Source organism: Akebia trifoliata, chromosome 9 (assembly GCF_017979445.1).
Source record: "Akebia trifoliata isolate Shusen 1 chromosome 9, ASM1797944v1, whole genome shotgun sequence".
NCBI classification, from domain to species: domain Eukaryota; kingdom Viridiplantae; phylum Streptophyta; class Magnoliopsida; order Ranunculales; family Lardizabalaceae; genus Akebia; species Akebia trifoliata.
The window spans coordinates 21,621,830-21,639,235 of NC_141383.1; the positions used below are offsets into that span (position 1 = coordinate 21,621,830).

At 33.1% G+C, this 17,406-nt stretch overlaps 2 protein-coding genes across 2 annotated transcripts; both read right to left on the reverse strand.

The window, feature by feature from the left end:
• Positions 1 to 1,424: 1,424 nt before the first annotated feature.
• On the reverse strand, positions 1,425 to 6,339 carry LOC147394637 (cytochrome P450 85A-like). Its single transcript, XM_086454023.1, has 9 exons — positions 6,005 to 6,339; positions 3,884 to 4,205; positions 3,657 to 3,806; positions 3,313 to 3,558; positions 3,138 to 3,224; positions 2,979 to 3,057; positions 2,469 to 2,575; positions 1,818 to 1,942; positions 1,425 to 1,620 (listed from the first exon to the last, which is right to left on the reverse strand). Exons 1-9 carry the CDS (start codon positions 6,190 to 6,192, stop codon positions 1,533 to 1,535), a joined length of 1,392 nt encoding a protein of 463 aa, XP_086310149.1. The 5' UTR covers positions 6,193 to 6,339; the 3' UTR covers positions 1,425 to 1,532.
• A 3,636-nt stretch (positions 6,340 to 9,975) lies between these two features.
• On the reverse strand, positions 9,976 to 13,476 carry LOC147394638 (cytochrome P450 85A-like). The gene is made up of 9 exons (XM_086454417.1): positions 13,009 to 13,476; positions 12,072 to 12,393; positions 11,781 to 11,930; positions 11,450 to 11,695; positions 11,266 to 11,352; positions 11,099 to 11,177; positions 10,540 to 10,646; positions 10,333 to 10,457; positions 9,976 to 10,188 (listed from the first exon to the last, which is right to left on the reverse strand). The coding sequence occupies exons 1-9, from the start codon at positions 13,194 to 13,196 to the stop codon at positions 10,101 to 10,103; spliced, it is 1,392 nt and encodes a 463-aa protein (XP_086310543.1). The 5' UTR covers positions 13,197 to 13,476; the 3' UTR covers positions 9,976 to 10,100.
• Between the last annotated feature and the right edge of the window lie 3,930 nt (positions 13,477 to 17,406).

Genomic DNA, 17,406 nt, shown 5'->3' on the forward strand with positions numbered 1-17,406 from the left:
GTTGAGTTTTTGCCACGTGGGATAGTCAGATTATCACGATTCTAGATTAAAAAAAACCTTACCAAAGACGTTAAAGAGACTGAAGATGGAATTTGGGAGAAAATGAAGGAATATTTTACTTGATTTGGACTGGGTCTGGAGTGTAGACTAGGCCATGAAAAGTTAGCATTTCCAACTTGTACTTCTTTACTACAAGTTGACCAATGAGATTGAATTATTGGTTCATCACATTGGGGCAGTGGAAGGTACATTTTCTTATACATTATCTCTAGATCGGACATAAAATGGGTCAGATCTAATATCCCTAATAAAATTTAGGACCTGGATAATTTTCACTCAGTTGATGTGGCAAGTGCAAGGAATCGTAATTTTTTTTTCCTTGTGTATCCCGAAGAAAGAGATCTATGATTCTGTGCCCTTGCCACATCGATTGAGTGAAAAATTTTGAGTCAGAAAATCATGGCTATTGAATTAATTAACATCATGTCCGAATCCGTTGGAATGGGTTGAATTGTTTTTTTACATTATAAACATCCCTAAACTCAGGTCGGGTAATGTAAGGTCAAGGGATTCGTCCCATTTTTATTTGGATCTACTCTAAAGATCCAAACCCACTAAATTTGATTTTTGGATCTCTTGGATTTTAGGTCTAGTCCGACCCATTTATACCATAGTCCTAGACTTACACGGGTTTGGCTCTTGTTACATTCAGGTTTAATACAACCCGAATCAATACACCAATACAAAGAATTTAGCCCATATCTCTTTGAGGTCCTAACATTCCATCATGTTTTTCAACCAATTTCCTAGATGGTTTACTTTGTAGTAGCTTTTACTTTGGTACCCTTCTTTATAAGCCCCCAAGACAGATTTTGAGAAATTTATGAATGTGCGCAACTTAAGAAAAAAAATTGATTCCATTATACTGTTCATTTTAATTCCCAAGGTAGCCGCCAAGTCGCTCCTTTAGAGATTTGAACTTGAGATGTTGTGTGTTTTGATAACAAAGATATGAATTCGATCAATACATTAAAAATACTTAGGTGTAAATACGGTGGTAACAATGTGTCAAATAACAAAAACATAACAATAACCTCGAGGGCATGGCTCAATGGCAATTTCAGATCCAATAAGTGTCGAGAGTCCGTAGGTTGTGTATTCCATACCCAGTATAAGTAATATTTCCTTGGGGCCACCCACTCCCTCACTTACCTGGTGTGTGTGTGATGTGCGGGCTTTGCACGTGCCCAGGGGAGGTACCCATATTCCTTGGCTCTAGCCATGGCTTATCTGGTCACCCTAGTCGTCCGTAAGTCCGGACACCCCCGTTATTTAATTTAATTTAATTTTTTTTTAGAACAAAAAACATAATAAATTCATCCATGTGAAAGTTGAATTTGAAGAAACTCAAACAGTAATTTAAACAGAACCCATGCCATCTATTTTTATTTAGCATAAAGAAAAGGGAGAAAATCCCATAATTCCCATTTCACATGCTATATTTATTCTTTCCTTAAAAGGGAAAAAAAGGGCTAGTAATTTGAGACCCTTATATGTAACCCATTTGGTGCTGCAACTCTTGGGAATTTCACCAGCTTCTCTCCCCCAACTTCTTCCCATCTACAACAACAACATTTTAAGTTAAAAATTAGCTTTTTGATTGTTCAATCATTTATAGGCATTTTGAGAAACAAAAGAATGGCATGTAATGCAAATTTAAGAGTAGTACGGGTGTTATAGATTAGATATTGGCTTATTAATTAGTTATTTGTCTATGTTTCGGACCAACTAAACGCTGGAGAGACGTAGAGTACTACCTATATCTAGTCAAGAAGTGATGAAGGAATGTGGAGATCTCTGCTATCCCCAACTCCTTCCCTGGACATAGCCTGCTTCCTTGTCCAAATAACATAAAATGTTTGTGAGACTCCAAGTCCTTATCCTGCATTCAACCATGCATCTTTGTTATTTTGGTCTCCTAATAGTAATCAACATTAACTGAAAGAGAGATTCTGTTGCCACATCAACTTTTTCTAATGCCACACCAATTCATATGTAAATCACCAAAGGATTAACACACAACTTGGGGTGGTGTTAGCAAAACATCAAATAATCTCATGGCAGCATGTGTCATGGGACCTATTATTGCATATAATGGCACACCCATCTACAGTGCAGATATGGCTCTAATCAATCTAAGTTTATCGAATAGAGAACCTGAACTTTACCGTAGGGGGGAAAGCCGAGTAAAGATAATGTAGAAGTCCATGGCCCTAATTCATCCTCATGAAACCAGCTTGTAAGGTGAGGATTGCCCTAGGTTTATATATAGCCCAAGGTCCTGGTATCCCGGCGATGTGGGACTATCGCTCACAGATAACATAATCGTAATTATTTTTTTGGGTACTTAATCTTTTTGTGATTTAGATCCTTCCTTTTATTTATTATTAAAATTCATTATTACTTGCCTTCCATCTCCATGGGTTAAAGATCCAAGGCTCTGAATAGAGAAATGGGTCATAATTGCTCTCCCTTACGTAAACATAGATTTTCCACCCTTTTGGAATAACAAATCCTGTGAAGCACAAAACAGATTCACAATTAACAAACTGTAAATCAATTCCAAGCTTTTATAATAAAAAAAATACACAAGGAATTGTAGAATGATGAATCTCATGTGGCCGCCGATTCCCAATCAAAACCATCAAATCGGTCGCTACCCAATAAAATGGGGTATATCCGAAAATCATATTTCTTTGATGAGCTTAACCCTCAAATCTATAAGCTAAAATTTGATCATTGAGAAGTTGGTCTCTAAGAGCCCAGAATCAATTTCAATGGTCCAACATAGATGGACATGAAGTCCATCAAACACTATTAGATATTATAACAAAATTGCAAAGTTCATCAAAACCAAACATGAACATTATGATCTCAATCCACCCCAAAAAAAGGCAATAAAAGTTTCCTAAACCCACCATTCAGCTCCAGCTCCTGAGTAGTTTTCCTAAATTCCCCATTAACAATTGTAGCTAGTCTCATGGTCTCAAGGATCACCTACATACAAAACAACATTAGATTTAACTTCTTAGTTTCTTTTCCCTTAATGTGACCTGTGGTTCGTTCAATTTGCTTACAGCACGAGTGAATCGCATGGATTTGTAGTTGTTCCAATCAATAGGATCGTCTTGTCCCTTCCCTTTTCGAATCGCTAAATGTTCTTCCTAAAAAGTTTAAAGCATATATATGAGCATCATAATCTCTAGAGGAAAAAAAAACATGAAAGTTATCGATAAGAAACTAAGAATTCACCCTTAATTCTTGAAGAGCGATCGGATGATCATGGAGGTACTTAAGAGTCATCATTGAAGTTGTTGAGACGGTCTCGTAACCCGAATACAAGATCGCAATTATTTGATCAATTATCTCTTCGACACTAAGTTTGTATCGCGAGTCTTCCATGCTCAATAGGCCATTAAGCATATCAGGTTGAGTACTCAAAGAAGCTCTCCTTTCCTCCATGATTTCTCTCAAGATGCCAATAATATTCTTCCTTGCCTATGAAAGAACACCATTATAAGCACATTGAAAGCTTTTATAACAACGAAAGAGAAAATCATTGGAGGGAGTGAGACAATGTTGTACGATATATATACCTTTAACCCAAGGTGGTAATTTGTGCCTGGGAGGTTGATAGTAAGCGAGAGTGTTCCTAGTACAAGTTTAAAGAACTCGGGTTTGAGAGCTTTAGATATCAAACTCGATTGGGCTCCGAAAATTTGCTTCATCGATGACAACAACGCCATCTGAAAAGAAAAAAAAATGAGTACTTTTATATGGAGTTCATGTTTTTTTTCAACTAATATCTAGAGATTATGCTTACCTCTTTAGTTTTTGCTTGGATATCAATGGTTTTACCATCCAAGTTGGTGAGAAAAGATCTCATAAACTCATCAATATTTGGTAGAAGTTGTTCTCTTATCATTGTGGGGCTCATGAGAGAAAGCAAGGCCCCTCTAATGAACTTATGAGCGAGACCATGCACCGCTCCAACGTTGGATTTTCCTAAGATATCCAACATGGATTGTGGGTAGCCAGGAACAAGACCTTTTGCTTCATTCAATAGTATGTATCTGTTGAGCTCTGGATCCAAGGAAACAATTGTGGGGCATCCCAATATGTGGGATTTGAAAACATTTCCATACCTGTTATGAGGGGGAAGGAGCATTGTAAGGAAATATTGAAAAATTATACAGAAAATGAAGAAGCTTAAACAAAAATCAGTAACTCTTCCTACGTAGTTTAAGGCTTATATAACATTATCTTACCAAATCTACGAAAAAAAGAGAGGTAAAATTTTATGCTCAGAGGCATGTAATGTATACCTTCTTGAACGAAGAAAAGGCAACATTTAACAATTCCAAACGTTTGGATACACCTAAAAAAGTAGGGGTTTTTTTTTTTTTTTTTGTCTTTTGAAAGTTAAAAGGCTTGTCTAGATTAATTTTTAAAAAAAGTCAGATTTTCTGATAACCCCAAGTGTTTGGATATACTTAAAAAAGTAAATTTTTTTCTTTTGAAAGTTAAAAAATTTGTTTAAATTAATTTTAAAAAAGAGTCGGATTTTTTGACAACCCAGAACGTTTGAATACACTTAAAAATAAATAATTTTTTTTTCTTTTGAAAGTTAAAACGTTTGTTTAGCTTAATTTTAAAAAATAGTTGTATTTTCTGACCCCCCCCCCCCCCTTAACTCTCTAGATGTGACATGATTAGAATCATAGATTTCCTCAGGATACACAACCCATGCATATCCATAAATATGTGTAGTTATATATCCCGAGGAAAATCTATGGTTTTAGTGCATGCCACATTAGGAGAGTAAGGGGGGGTTATGTCAAAGGGGGACTCACAAAATCATTATTCATTAAAAGAAAAAAAAACTACTTTTAGTAAGTAAAAGTCTTGACTTTTTAAAAGGAAGAGATAATTACTTTCTACTTTCCAAAAATTATTTTCTTTCGCAATTACTTTCTACTTTGTATCTGTATAAGATTTATATATATATATATATATGGGTCCCGTTCAGCACCCAACCATTTACCCAACAATTTTCCTAATATGTTTTGTCCTACATGGGTTAGAAGTTTTGGAATAGGCTGATTTTTGGTGAGGATGATCTTCTAACCGTAGAGATCATCCTCACCAAAAATCAACCCATTCCAAAACTTCTAACCCATGTAGGACAAAACATGTTGGACAAATTGTTGGGTAAATGGTTGGGTGCTAAACATTTTCATATATATATATGGGTCCCGTTCGGCACCCTACACTTTACCCTATGCTTTACCTTACGTGTTTTGTCCTACATGGATTAGAAATTTTAGAATAGGCTGAGTTTTGGTGATAATGATCTCTACAGTGAGGAGATCATCCTCACCAAAAATCAGCTCATTCCAAAACTTCTAATCCTATCAAAAATGGTTTACAAAAAATGGATACTCCACGATTTTTCAACTTGTAAACATGGGGCTAGAAATTTCAGAATAGGCTGATTTTTTATGAGGAGGATCTACTAACCGTAGAGATCATCCTCACCAAAAATCAACCCATTTCAAAACTTCTAACCCATGTAGGACAAAACACGTAGGGTAAAATGTAGGGTAAAGCGTAGGGTGCCGAACATTTCCCTATATATATATTTTTAACATTTTAAAAAAAGATTTTTAAATTAATATATTTTTTTATTTTTTATTTTTTAAAATTACTTTTTTAAACTTATCCAAATGGGAAACAATAAATCAAATTATAGTAATAAAACAGTTAAGCATCCATTGAAGCAAAACCAACCACCTTCTTGTCAAACACATGATAAGTAGGAGAAAATCTCATCCCAATAAAAACAAGTAATTCATCAATGCATTATCAATGATGAAAATCATCCACACAATAAGAAAAATCCTACCAAACCCAACCAAAAAAACTAACAAAAAAGAGAAGTCACCTCGCTCTCTTGTTAATCATGAAGTTGGGCCCCTTCTTAAAAAACTCTCTAGTCTCCCCAAGCACTGGCCACCCCATGGTCCCAGGTGGCAAGCCTTTCTTACTATATCTAACCTCATTCCATCTAAACATAGCAGTACAAATGCATAGCCCCAAAACAACCACAAATATCACCACCAAAACAGCCATTGATGCTCCTAAGAAGCTCCAACTACTTAAGAGTGAATTGTGAATGAAAAGTTGCTCTCATTCAAGTCAGTCAAAACTATATATATAGGCTAGCTATAAGTGTCATACCATGCAATGCATCCTCCCAAAAGCCCCTAGACTCAGAAATAAAAGCCACTCAAGTCAAAGAAGAGTAATAATAAATATCTCTTGCTAAGTTTTGATTTGTCACTATATTAAGAATAAAATCTCCCCCCCTTGTCAGAAAATCTGATTTTCAAGATTTGGTAATAAGTATAAACTGGTTGGGAGAGATTTCCCATAACAGACAATATGGCCTATTCTTTAAGATTTTGTAATAAATGTTTTTTTTTTTTTTGGTTGAGGGAGAGAGATGAGTGTTGCTGTATTCTTTAAGATTTTGTAGAGTGAATCTAGGGTTTTAAAAAATCTAGAACTACGAAAATATGTTCATAGAGATTGTTGAAACTAGTTGTGGGCTTCTAGTGACTAGTGTTAGAGTATTCATCTAAAGTAGTTTAATAAGGTGTATTGGGATACATCAAATCATTTTGATAAAATTTAGATAAGATTAGAGATTATGATAAGATTAGAATCCTCAAGATATGTATTAGATTTGTAAGACAGAATTTATCTCTTATTGGGATTTTGCTTTTCTATATAAATCCCATTAGATTCTTGTAATCGATTATTCAGAATAAATCCAATTTCAATTGTTTACATGGTATCAAAGACGGGTTCTGATCCTGTAACTTGTGGGTAATAAGATATACTGTGATACACCATATCATATTGAAAATAAACTTATTCTTGATTAATTAAGTATAATAACCTTAAGAGAATTTATATAGACATTGTAGGAAAGCCTAACGATTGGATGATCAGAAACTTATCTTCCTAAATATGATTTGGTGTATCTCAATACATTTTGTTACATTGCTTCCTACCTAATATTCTAACACCTAGAAACCATCATTGTCGTGTTGAATTTTGGAATATTGTTCGCATTTGGCAAGATCTTCATACATGTTGTGCAAAAGTGAACAAGAGTAAAGGAAAATAAAAAGCAATCACACAAAGAACATAGGTTTTATGTGATTCAGTAAATTGCTTATGTCCATAGAGAGGAAGGAGATAAATTCACTATCAACGATAAAGATTACAAATTCTCAAACTTCTGGAGCTCTCACAACCACAAGGAACCTCACAGAGCAACCAAATGATCAAAAAACATTTTTTTTTTTTAAATAGCAATCCTAAAATACATATATATACCCAAAAAAATTTGCCTTGGAGGCATTGCTTCCGAATCCCTGCATAGGGCTATTAGATTTCGGGCGGATCCCTTATGTTCAGAAAAGGACCCTTTACTTCTAATTTGCCTCTTCAAGCTAAAACCCAATGAGAATACTAGACATCTCACAACTATATAAATGGCTTCCCATGTTTCCTTAAGAAATCCCTACTTCAAGGAATGAATTTTTGGGGCCTTTTTAGTGAATCTGCAACCTAGAAGACTGAGGTGGAGTTCCATAGTTTCACACTTAATTTTTAATAAAACCATAATTTTTATAAAGACAATCAAATAACATCATTATTTCATTTTGTAAACTTTCAATCTAACAATTAAAAAAACAAAATTGAGTTAAACTATAACAATTACTATTTTAAAAAAGAGAGTTGCTATTGCCACACCAACTGTGAGCAATTCTTTGGTGATTTACATAGGAATTGGTGTGGCAATAGAAGCTCTCTTAAAAAATTACCTGCCATTAGTCTAAAGTTATCGAAACAAAACAAGATATTAACAACACTATTTTCCTTTACAGAAAATTTTTAAGAGAGATTTCTCTATAGTTAAGTAATCTACTTGAATTGACTTAACATGGTTGGAATCTTGTACTAGTGTGGAGCTCTAACATGACCAAACCCTTAATGATGTGTTCTTAGTTGATTAAGAAAGCAAGCTTTGTGTTTCACATATGGGTAGAAATTTAGTGGCTTTGTCATGTTAGTTGTAAATGTTGTTGTTGCCTAATGTTATAAAACTTGGCACTGATTTGTTCAAATTATTAATCTCTCACTAATCTCCCAACTAGTTGGATAAAATTTTTTATTTTACTCAATAATACATCAAATAAAAATCTCGAACCAAAAATAAAAGAATAATGCTGAAGTGACCTCAAGATGTGTGCCCCTTATCTCACATCCTGACAACGAAATGCGTAGGAACCATACATGTTTTTTATCGAGATATGAGTCAAAAAGCATCTATGGTTCCCACACACGTTCACGTCAGGATGTGCGATATGAGGAACAATCTCGAGGTCACTCCGACAGGACTCAAAATAAAAACAAACATTTGTGATGTGAAATTAAAACACACTAATAATGATCCATCTTCACTTAAACACATACCAGATTTTTCATGAAATGGTGGTACATATTAGAAATGGGCCGGCACGGCTTGGCTTTCTAGTATGAACTTGAACTAGCATAAAGCTTGGATCTAGCCCAATAATTAGTGGGAAATCCCATCGCTTCAATGGGCTGGGCTTGACTCAAGTAGTTTCAGCTCATGTCAGATCCTAAAACACGAGGAAGCCCAAAATTCCTGGCCCATGTGTCCATTTAGTAAACTTTTTTTTTTCTTAACGGTCCTAGACCTCATCTCCAACATTTCTCACGATTGAATGCCTTAGCAGTTTGAACTCGTCATTTTCATTTAAAAATTTAGATTTTTGATATCTCAATCAAATTACGAAGACTCCATTCTGTCGGAAAAGATTTAAGAAGAAAGAAGATGTCATTTTTAAAGAATTTTTCAAATATTTTGAAGATGTATATAAAAAATTAGAATTTTTTTCATTTTTTTTTTTTTTAATTTATGGGTGACAATCGATCAAGAATGATTATTCTTTTGGTTTGAAATCATCTAAAGTCTAAACAAGTCATTATCTCAAGTTTTTAGTTGATCTTTCCATATATTTTAGTATTAAAAAAAACTCAAAAATTGAAAATGGAAGAGTTTTATTAGTGGTGACCTCAGACAATAAATAAAAAGTAGAAAACTACAATAAATAAAAACAATAGTGATTTTCTAATTAAAAAGACAATAAATAAAAAGTAGAAAACTACAATAAATAAAAACAATAGTGATTTTCTAATTAAAAAGCAATGAGTTCCCAATAATGAGGGACCATTAAGAAATAAAGAGTTTACTAATGGCCTATCAAGTTACCACTCAAAACGTAGGGACTATTTAGAAACAAATCTCTCCGCTAGGGTCCTTCAACTAATTTTCCCTTTAAATTATATCAAATTTTCTGAGAAGTTAGTCTAGCTTTGTTGAGAATTTGAAGGTAAAATCAAGAATACGAGAACCTTAAGCACAGTACTACACTAGCAACCAAATTTTTACTAACTTCAAATTAAAAGCTGCACTTTGGAAGGTTGGCTCAATGCAAATGTTCTATTTGGTTCACAATGTCCCAAGAGTTACTACAGCGCATTAAGACCCTCACATACACTCTAGAGAACACCCACACAGCTCATTAATTTGCAGCTCTGCTCATCTTCCATGATTGAAATCATCAATGTGGTGGCCCCAAGTAGTTACTTTAGATGTGTGGGGTTATGGCTTGGATGCCATTGAAGAGACTTATCACATTTCTAGTGTAATTTGCACGGTTCGTCCAAGCCCAAATTTCTTTAAATGCTCCTCTCGACCAAGGAAGAATTTGAATAAACTTGAATTCAATTTAGACTACCCACCGACACTAATTTCGCCGACAAAATGAAATTTATGATTTCATTCATTTGTTAGAACATTCTTGTACATTAATATTCCTTCCATATGCTATATTTCTATTTTACATACATTTAACCCAAAAAAAAAAAAAAAAAAGTTAGTAATTTGAGACCCTTATATGTAACCCATTTGGTGCTTCAACTCTTGGGAATTTCATTATCTCGTCTCCCCCAACTTCTTCCCATCTGCCACAACATTTTAAGCAAAAAAAATAAGTACAAATTAATAAAACTGGGCATTTTGTGACTTTGTAATGCAGACTTAAGAGCATTCAGTGTGTCAAATCAGTTGGTTTATTAAAAAATAAAAATGGGAATCATGTAGGCTACCTGTATCTAGTCAAAAAATAGTGAAGAAATGTGGAGATTTCTAATATCCCCAACTCCTTCCCTGGACAAAGCCTACTTCCTCCTCCAAATAACATAAAGTAATTATGAGACTCCATACTCTTATCCTGCATTTAAAGATCTCTATTTAGTGTTTCTCTTTGATGATTAAAATCAAACCACAATTTACTAAAATTCATCTTCACAAACCTTCCATCTCCATGGATTAAAGGTTAAAGGCTCTGGATAGAGAAATGGGTCATAGTTGGTCTCCCTTGTATAAACATAGATTCTCCACCCTTTTGGAATAACAAATCCTGAAAAAGCACAAATGTCACAATTATAGTCACAAAATAATATGTGGGGAATATATTTTGATGAACCTCAAATGATCCATCCAAGATTCCTTGATCACAACAACGGATACGTCTGCTACCCATTTAATGGGGGTCTAAAACAATAAAAATTTAGGGTCGGGTGAACGAATACTTCTCCTCCATGAACTTAATCTTCAGATCTAAAGCTCCAAATTCGTCAGCTAATTGTTTGGAATCCATTTGAATGGTCCAAAATACATGGGTGGGTGAAGCATGTGCATGACAAAGAAGGCTAGGGTCCACTTAGGATAATGGATCCAAAGTCCATTAATATTTTTGTTTAATAAATAATATATTGTAAAATCGACTAAAATCAAAGAAGTATTATATGATTGATCACATTAAAGCAAAAAAAAAAAGAAGCAATTTAAGATTTATTTTACTAAACCCACCATTTAATTCCATCTCTTGAGTTGTTTTCCTCAACACCCCATTAACAATTGTAGCTAGTCTCATGGTTTCAATGATCACCTACATCATCAACAACAACAACAATAAATTCAACTTCTTGGCTTATTTTCCCTTAATTGTAACTAAGTGATTTGTTGAAATTTCTTACCGCACGAGTGAATCGCATGGATTTGTAGTCGTTCCAATCCATAGGATCGTCCGGACCCTTCCCTTTTCTAATCGCTAAATGTTCTTCCTGAAAATCAAATCAAATCAAAATCATATCAAGATAAAAAATAAAATAAAAAACAATAATTATAGTTAAACTTAGACGTAAAAAACTTCAAGCTCACCCTAAGTTCTTTAAGAGCTCTTGGATGATCATGGAGGTATTTAACAGCCATCATCGATGTAGTTGAGACGGTCTCATAACCCGAATACAGGATTGTAATTATTTGATCAATTATCTCTTCATCACTTAGTTTGTACCTTGAATCGTCCATTCTTAATAGGCAACCAAGCATGTCGGTTTGGGTAATTAGAGAAGATCTTCTTTCCTCTATTATTTCTCTCAAGATTCTAATGATATTCTTCCTTGCCTATAAAGAAACACCAATATAAGCACGTCGAAAGCTTCTCTAACATAAAAAAGAGAAAAATTACGCCAAGTCAAGCACATAATACCTGAAATCCACATCGGTAATTTGTGCCCGGAAGGTCGATAGGTAGCGAAAGTGTTCCGAGTACTAATTTATAGAACTCTGGCTTAAATTCTTCTGAAATTAAATTGGATTCGATACCAGCGATTTGCTTGAAGGATGACAACAACGCCATCTGAACAATGTAACATAATAACCATAAATTAATTTTTTTTTAAATTGATTCAAGGACTTGTGTGTTTATATTTAACACAACAAAACAAAACAAAACAAATGTGAATAATTTTATAAAGTTTAGTTTTTCTCTAATATCAACCTCTTTGGTTTTTTCTTGCAAATCATGAGTTTTGCCATCCCAATTGCTAAGATGGGTTCTCATAAATTCATCAATCTTTGGAAAAAGTTGTTCTCTGATCATGGTGGGGCTGATGAGAGCAAGTAAGGCCCCTCTCATCGACTTGTGAGCGGTACCTTGCACCGCAGCAATGTTGCAATTCCCTAAGATATCCAACATGGATTGAGGATAGCCAGGAACAAGGCCTTTTCCTTCATTTAAGAGTATATATCTGTTGAGCTCTGGATCCATGGAAACAATTGTGGGGCACCCCAATATGTGAGATTTGAAAACATTTCCATACCTGTTATGTGAGGGAACAAAAAAACCAAAATTAATGAAAATTATAATGAAAAATAAGGAAACTTCAAGAAAAATTAGTCATTTTATTTGAGAATTTTCAGAATTAAAATAGATAGAAGAGCCAATAGAACTTCTCTTTAGTATAATATTGGCTGGTTTTATACATATATATCTTACATGGGTTTGTCATGCAAATGAAATCTATTAATTAAAAAAAAAATTAAAATAAATAAATAAATATTCCTTGTTTACAAGCATGTTAAGCAAACTAAAGCTGGTCTAGAATAGAAGAGACAATAAGCCAAGGTAACACTTGTGTGAGTGAAGAGCAACCCCTCATACAACACAAGTCAATCAACTTGGAAACTAGAGCTGAAAACATCTTAAAACAATAGAAATTATCTTATAACAACAAACACAAATTGTAAGAAAACCAACCTACCAAGAAAAACCCAAACCTTAAAAACAGTAAAAGATTATTCTCTAACACATATAAATTTAATATAAGAGAAAACCCATATCAAAGAATAAATTTACTTCAACAATGCATTATCAAGGTTGAAAAACAACTAAAAATGAAGAAAATCAAACAAACCCAAGATCCTCAAAAACTGACCTTGCTCTCTGATTCTTCATGAAGTTTGGTCCTTGTTTAAGAAACTCTGTAGTCTCTCCAAAAACTGGCCACCCCATTGTACCAGGAGGCAAGCCTTTCCTTCTATATCTAACTTCATTCCATCTTAACAAAGCAGAGCAGATACAGAGCAACAAAACCACTACAAAAACCATCACCAAAACAGCCATTGATGCTCCCAAGAAGCTTCAACCCACTTCAGAGAAAACTGTTAATGAAATGGGTTGCTCACATTCAAGTCAGCCAGAAGTATATATAGGCCTCTCTAGAGTCTAGACTGCCTTATACGCAGGAAGAAAAGTAAGGTAAAAAAGGTGTAGACATAATCCCCTCAAAAGGACCCTACAAAGCTACACTTAGACCATAGTAATAAAAGTCCAGCCAGGTTAAAAAAAAAGGGAAGATTTCAATAAAAGCCTACTCCTGAGATTCTAGGCTCAAATCTACTTTCTTGTAGCTGAAAATGTAGGCAACGACTTCATATTTTATATTTAAAGAGCTGTTATTGGCACCCAAATTTTACTTATTACACCCTAATTTCTTAAATTGTTTCACACCAAGTAAAGATTAAAACAAACTCGTGAAACATTATAATTTTGGCTTAAATTTTTTTAATTGGGCTGTGATATGGAAAAGTTGGAAGTGGCAATAACAGCTATTTATTTAAGAGAAAGAGGGGAAGGAGTTAAAAGCGTGTAAAGGGAAGAGAGAGAGAGTTTTTATTAAGACTTTTCAATGATTTGTGTGTTGAAATATGTTATAAAAAATTATAACAAAGGTTCCTACTAATATATATAAAAAAGAGTTCAGCTAATCTTACTAAGTTAGTAAGAATCTCACCATTACCAAGTGTCGTTGGGCTCACCTTGTTGCATAAAAAAAAACATTATCAAATGCTTTAAGGTTTTAGAGAACAAAATTCTATAAACTTTGATCGAACATTATCCGATGTTTTAGAAGTTCGATAACTGTCAATTTTTAAAATCTGAATCAAATTCAAAAGAAATTATTTGTGATGTTGGATTGCTCACATAGTAATTCATTTGAGCAAAATGATTTTTTGTGAGATTTTAAATCTTATTAAGTTAGTAAGAAAAACATTTCTCTAAAAATAAAAATAAAAAATATGGAAGTGAGAGTGGCACATGGTCACCACCCCATTGGAGATAAATGAAAAGTACTGTCAGCCTCAGCCCTCACATGCCTGTCAACAAGATCTGTTAATTCCATTAGACAAATACTAGCAAACAAGGTTTTGTATGCCTTGTGAATGAGAGAGAGAGCTTTGGTGCTCTTTTTAACTGCAAGATTCAAACTTTAAAAAACTGTTTCTTGTAGTGTGAATCTGTGGATGATAAGAATCTAGAACAAAGCAAAGATGTCCATAAAAATTGGTATTAAAAAGTGGATGTGAGCTTCCAAGAAAACCCATCACTGTGAGATTAGATTTTTGGAATGTAGTTGATAGATCTTCATAAAAATGGGTTTCCAATATTACCCATGTTTTCTTAAGAAATCTCAAATTCTAGAATTGTATTTTTGGGACCTTGTGTGAGAATCAAAAAGAGAATAGTGTTGTTTCAAACTTCATTTTCAAGAAAGATTTGTAAACAGTTAACTAATCTAATTGAATTGACTTTAGCATGATTGGAGTCTTGGCCTTGTGTGGAACTTTAATTTGATGAGACTGCCCTTAATTATATATATTTAGTTGATTAAGACATAAGTCTTGTGTTGCTTGTTATGAGCCAAAGATTGAGGTTAAAAAAAAAATTTGATAGTAAGGAATAAATTCAATTTTATACTAACGAGGTGAAACATGGAGGAAATCTTTCCATATAGAAAATGTTGATGAATTTCTAAAATAATTAGAATCTTTATTTATTTTTATCGACTTATAAAGTACTTGGCTTAGAACATAAAGAATCAAGTTGGTAAGTAATTAGCTACAACTTTTAGTATATAAAGTTGGGCCTTGCCCTCAGGGGCCACCCACGAGGGTGCAACCTCACTTTTTCTAGTGCGTGTGATGTGTGAACATTGCACGTGTCGTGGGATTAGTCCTTGGACAAGACCATGGTTTATGGAATGGGCAAATTCCATACACGAATCAATCTATTGTATATAAGGATACCCAATTATCAAAAAAAAAAAAAATGAACTACAAAATTTGTTTGACACATTAAGGACATATGATGTGAAAAAGAACAATGAGAAGACAGGGAATTTGTAGTTAAAATTGATTTACATCAGAGATCATTTTTTATTCTGGTAAGGTGTAAGAGGCATCTATATGAGATACATAATATTATTTTCAATGTATCTCATGTAACATAGTATATTGCATCATATACTTTAATAGAGTCTAAATTTGTTTGCTTTAACTATTGTTGAAGTAGTTATTTTATTCAAGATCAAGTCCTTGGTGCTTTATTTAACAAGACGAAAGGTGTCGTATAAAATAGAACTCTATAAGATCGAAAAAGACTAGGATTTTGTGAATGATTTTTCGAAAATCAATTATGAAATTAAAATCAAATTTTGACAAAATTATTAACAAACACACTCTAATGACAACATAAAACAATTTATCCTAAAAAGATACACAATGAAGTAAATGTTAGACAAACTAATAATAACATATTCATAGATTGGATATAATAAAGAATGGGATGCTAAGATGGATAAATATAAAAAAACCTAATAAGAATAAATACATCAGTAAAAATATAGTAATAATTGCAATAAGCAATAAACTAATGAAAAGTGAATTAAGATGATTGCCAATTGACTAATGATTTTCTGACGTCCCTCTTTGACACATCCCCCCCTAGGCCCTCATCACAAAATCATAGATCATTTGCCTTGAGATACACATAATCATAAATCTTTTTGTGTATCCTGAGGTAAATGATCTACGATTCTATGATGAGGGCGTGTGTCAAAGTGAGGATGTTATATTATCACGACTCTTGTCAATTACAATAAAATTAGAAGGATGGTGCAAGTTGAAAGATTCTATACAAACAAGAAAAAAAAAAAAAAAACACATACATAAATTAGGGGAATTGATTTTTGAAGAAATTAACTTTGAAATCAAAATTTGAAAAAATTATTGTCAAACACACCCACATAATAACTTTAAAAAAGATATTTTAAAAATATACCTAATGAGAACCAATATCACCGCCCATCCCTTACTTCTTAGTTTTTGACTTTGCTTAGGTATGGCTTGTCTTGAAGCGGCATAAAAGGTGTTTTGGATGGTGACATGCAGTTTGGCACGGATCCAATAAGAGATCCTTGGATAGGGATTTGACATAAAAACACAATCCAATTTCCAACTTTATTTTTTAAAAATAAAAATAAAAATAAAAATTAATACTGCATCATCTTCTTATATTTTTAATTTTATTTCCTTATTAAGTCGGCATGTTTATCTGACACACTTTTTTTCTTCCTATGATAATATATGACACACAAGATAAAATATTTAGGATCCGTGTGATTACAGGAAATTCATTTTGAAGGGAATATGACTTTGTTAGGAAAGTGATCATGAAAAAATGAATTGTGCGAGTTCGGTCATATAATTGCATCAAAGAAAATTTTAAAAAGGAGGGGTTTTTTCACTTTTGTTGGTGTTGTGAACAAGCTCGAGAGAATAACTTTCGGAGATGAAAAATCATTTTTGACGAAAAAAATATGAATTCATACACCTAAAAATAATATTACTAGGAAAAATCATTTTTCCTTTTATTTTCTATGTGCAATCATTGAGACCCTTATATCATTTAGAGGTGGTTGCAAAATAGAATTAATGTCATGAGTTACATCATAATTTATTTCACTTTTTGTACAAATCATCATCATTATCATCATCGAAATCTTATCCAAAAGAATCTATGGTACAATTCGCTTCTAAATATGGCGACACGTACACGCCAATTCAATTATACGTTGACACGCAGTCGAATGTACACCTTAATTATCTCTAGCTTGCATACCCAATTAAATATTTATATCTCTTTCTAAATATTTGATTTGACTTAAATTATATATATATAAAAGAGAATACTAACATCCAAGATCTCGTGGAGACATTCTCCAGTCTTTTTTCTCAATAATACCTCTATCTATTTTGTTTTTTAGTAAAAAAGATAAGGATATATTAATCTTTTTACAAAATAAATATTAAGAACATTTAATATTTAGATTTAAATATCTTATTTATAATAAATACTTTGACAATCAATGTAAACATGAATTTATCATGTAAAAGACTAACTTACTTTTATTTTTTTTTCACTAAAAAATAAAATAAATAAAGGTCTTATTGAAAAAAATAATGTTAGAGAATGTTAACATCTCCACGAGGTC

Excerpts from the sequence above, each read along its gene's own strand:
- LOC147394637 (XM_086454023.1), bottom strand. The coding sequence starts at position 6,192 with ATGGCTGTTTTGGTGGTGATATTTGTGGTTGTTTTGGGGCTATGCATT. Across the intron at positions 3,559-3,656 it reads ATTACCACCTTGGGTTAAAG|GCAAGGAAGAATATTATTGG; the intron begins GTATATATATCG and ends GTTCTTTCATAG. Across the intron at positions 1,621-1,817 it reads CACTTCTTGACTAGATATAG|ATGGGAAGAAGTTGGGGGAG; the intron begins GTAGTACTCTAC and ends TTGTTGTTGTAG.
- LOC147394638 (XM_086454417.1), bottom strand. The coding sequence starts at position 13,196 with ATGGCTGTTTTGGTGATGGTTTTTGTAGTGGTTTTGTTGCTCTGTATC. Across the intron at positions 11,353-11,449 it reads GAGCTCTTAAAGAACTTAGG|GAAGAACATTTAGCGATTAG; the intron begins GTGAGCTTGAAG and ends TTTGATTTTCAG. Across the intron at positions 10,647-11,098 it reads TCAAGAGATGGAATTAAATG|GATTTGTTATTCCAAAAGGG; the intron begins GTGGGTTTAGTA and ends GTGCTTTTTCAG.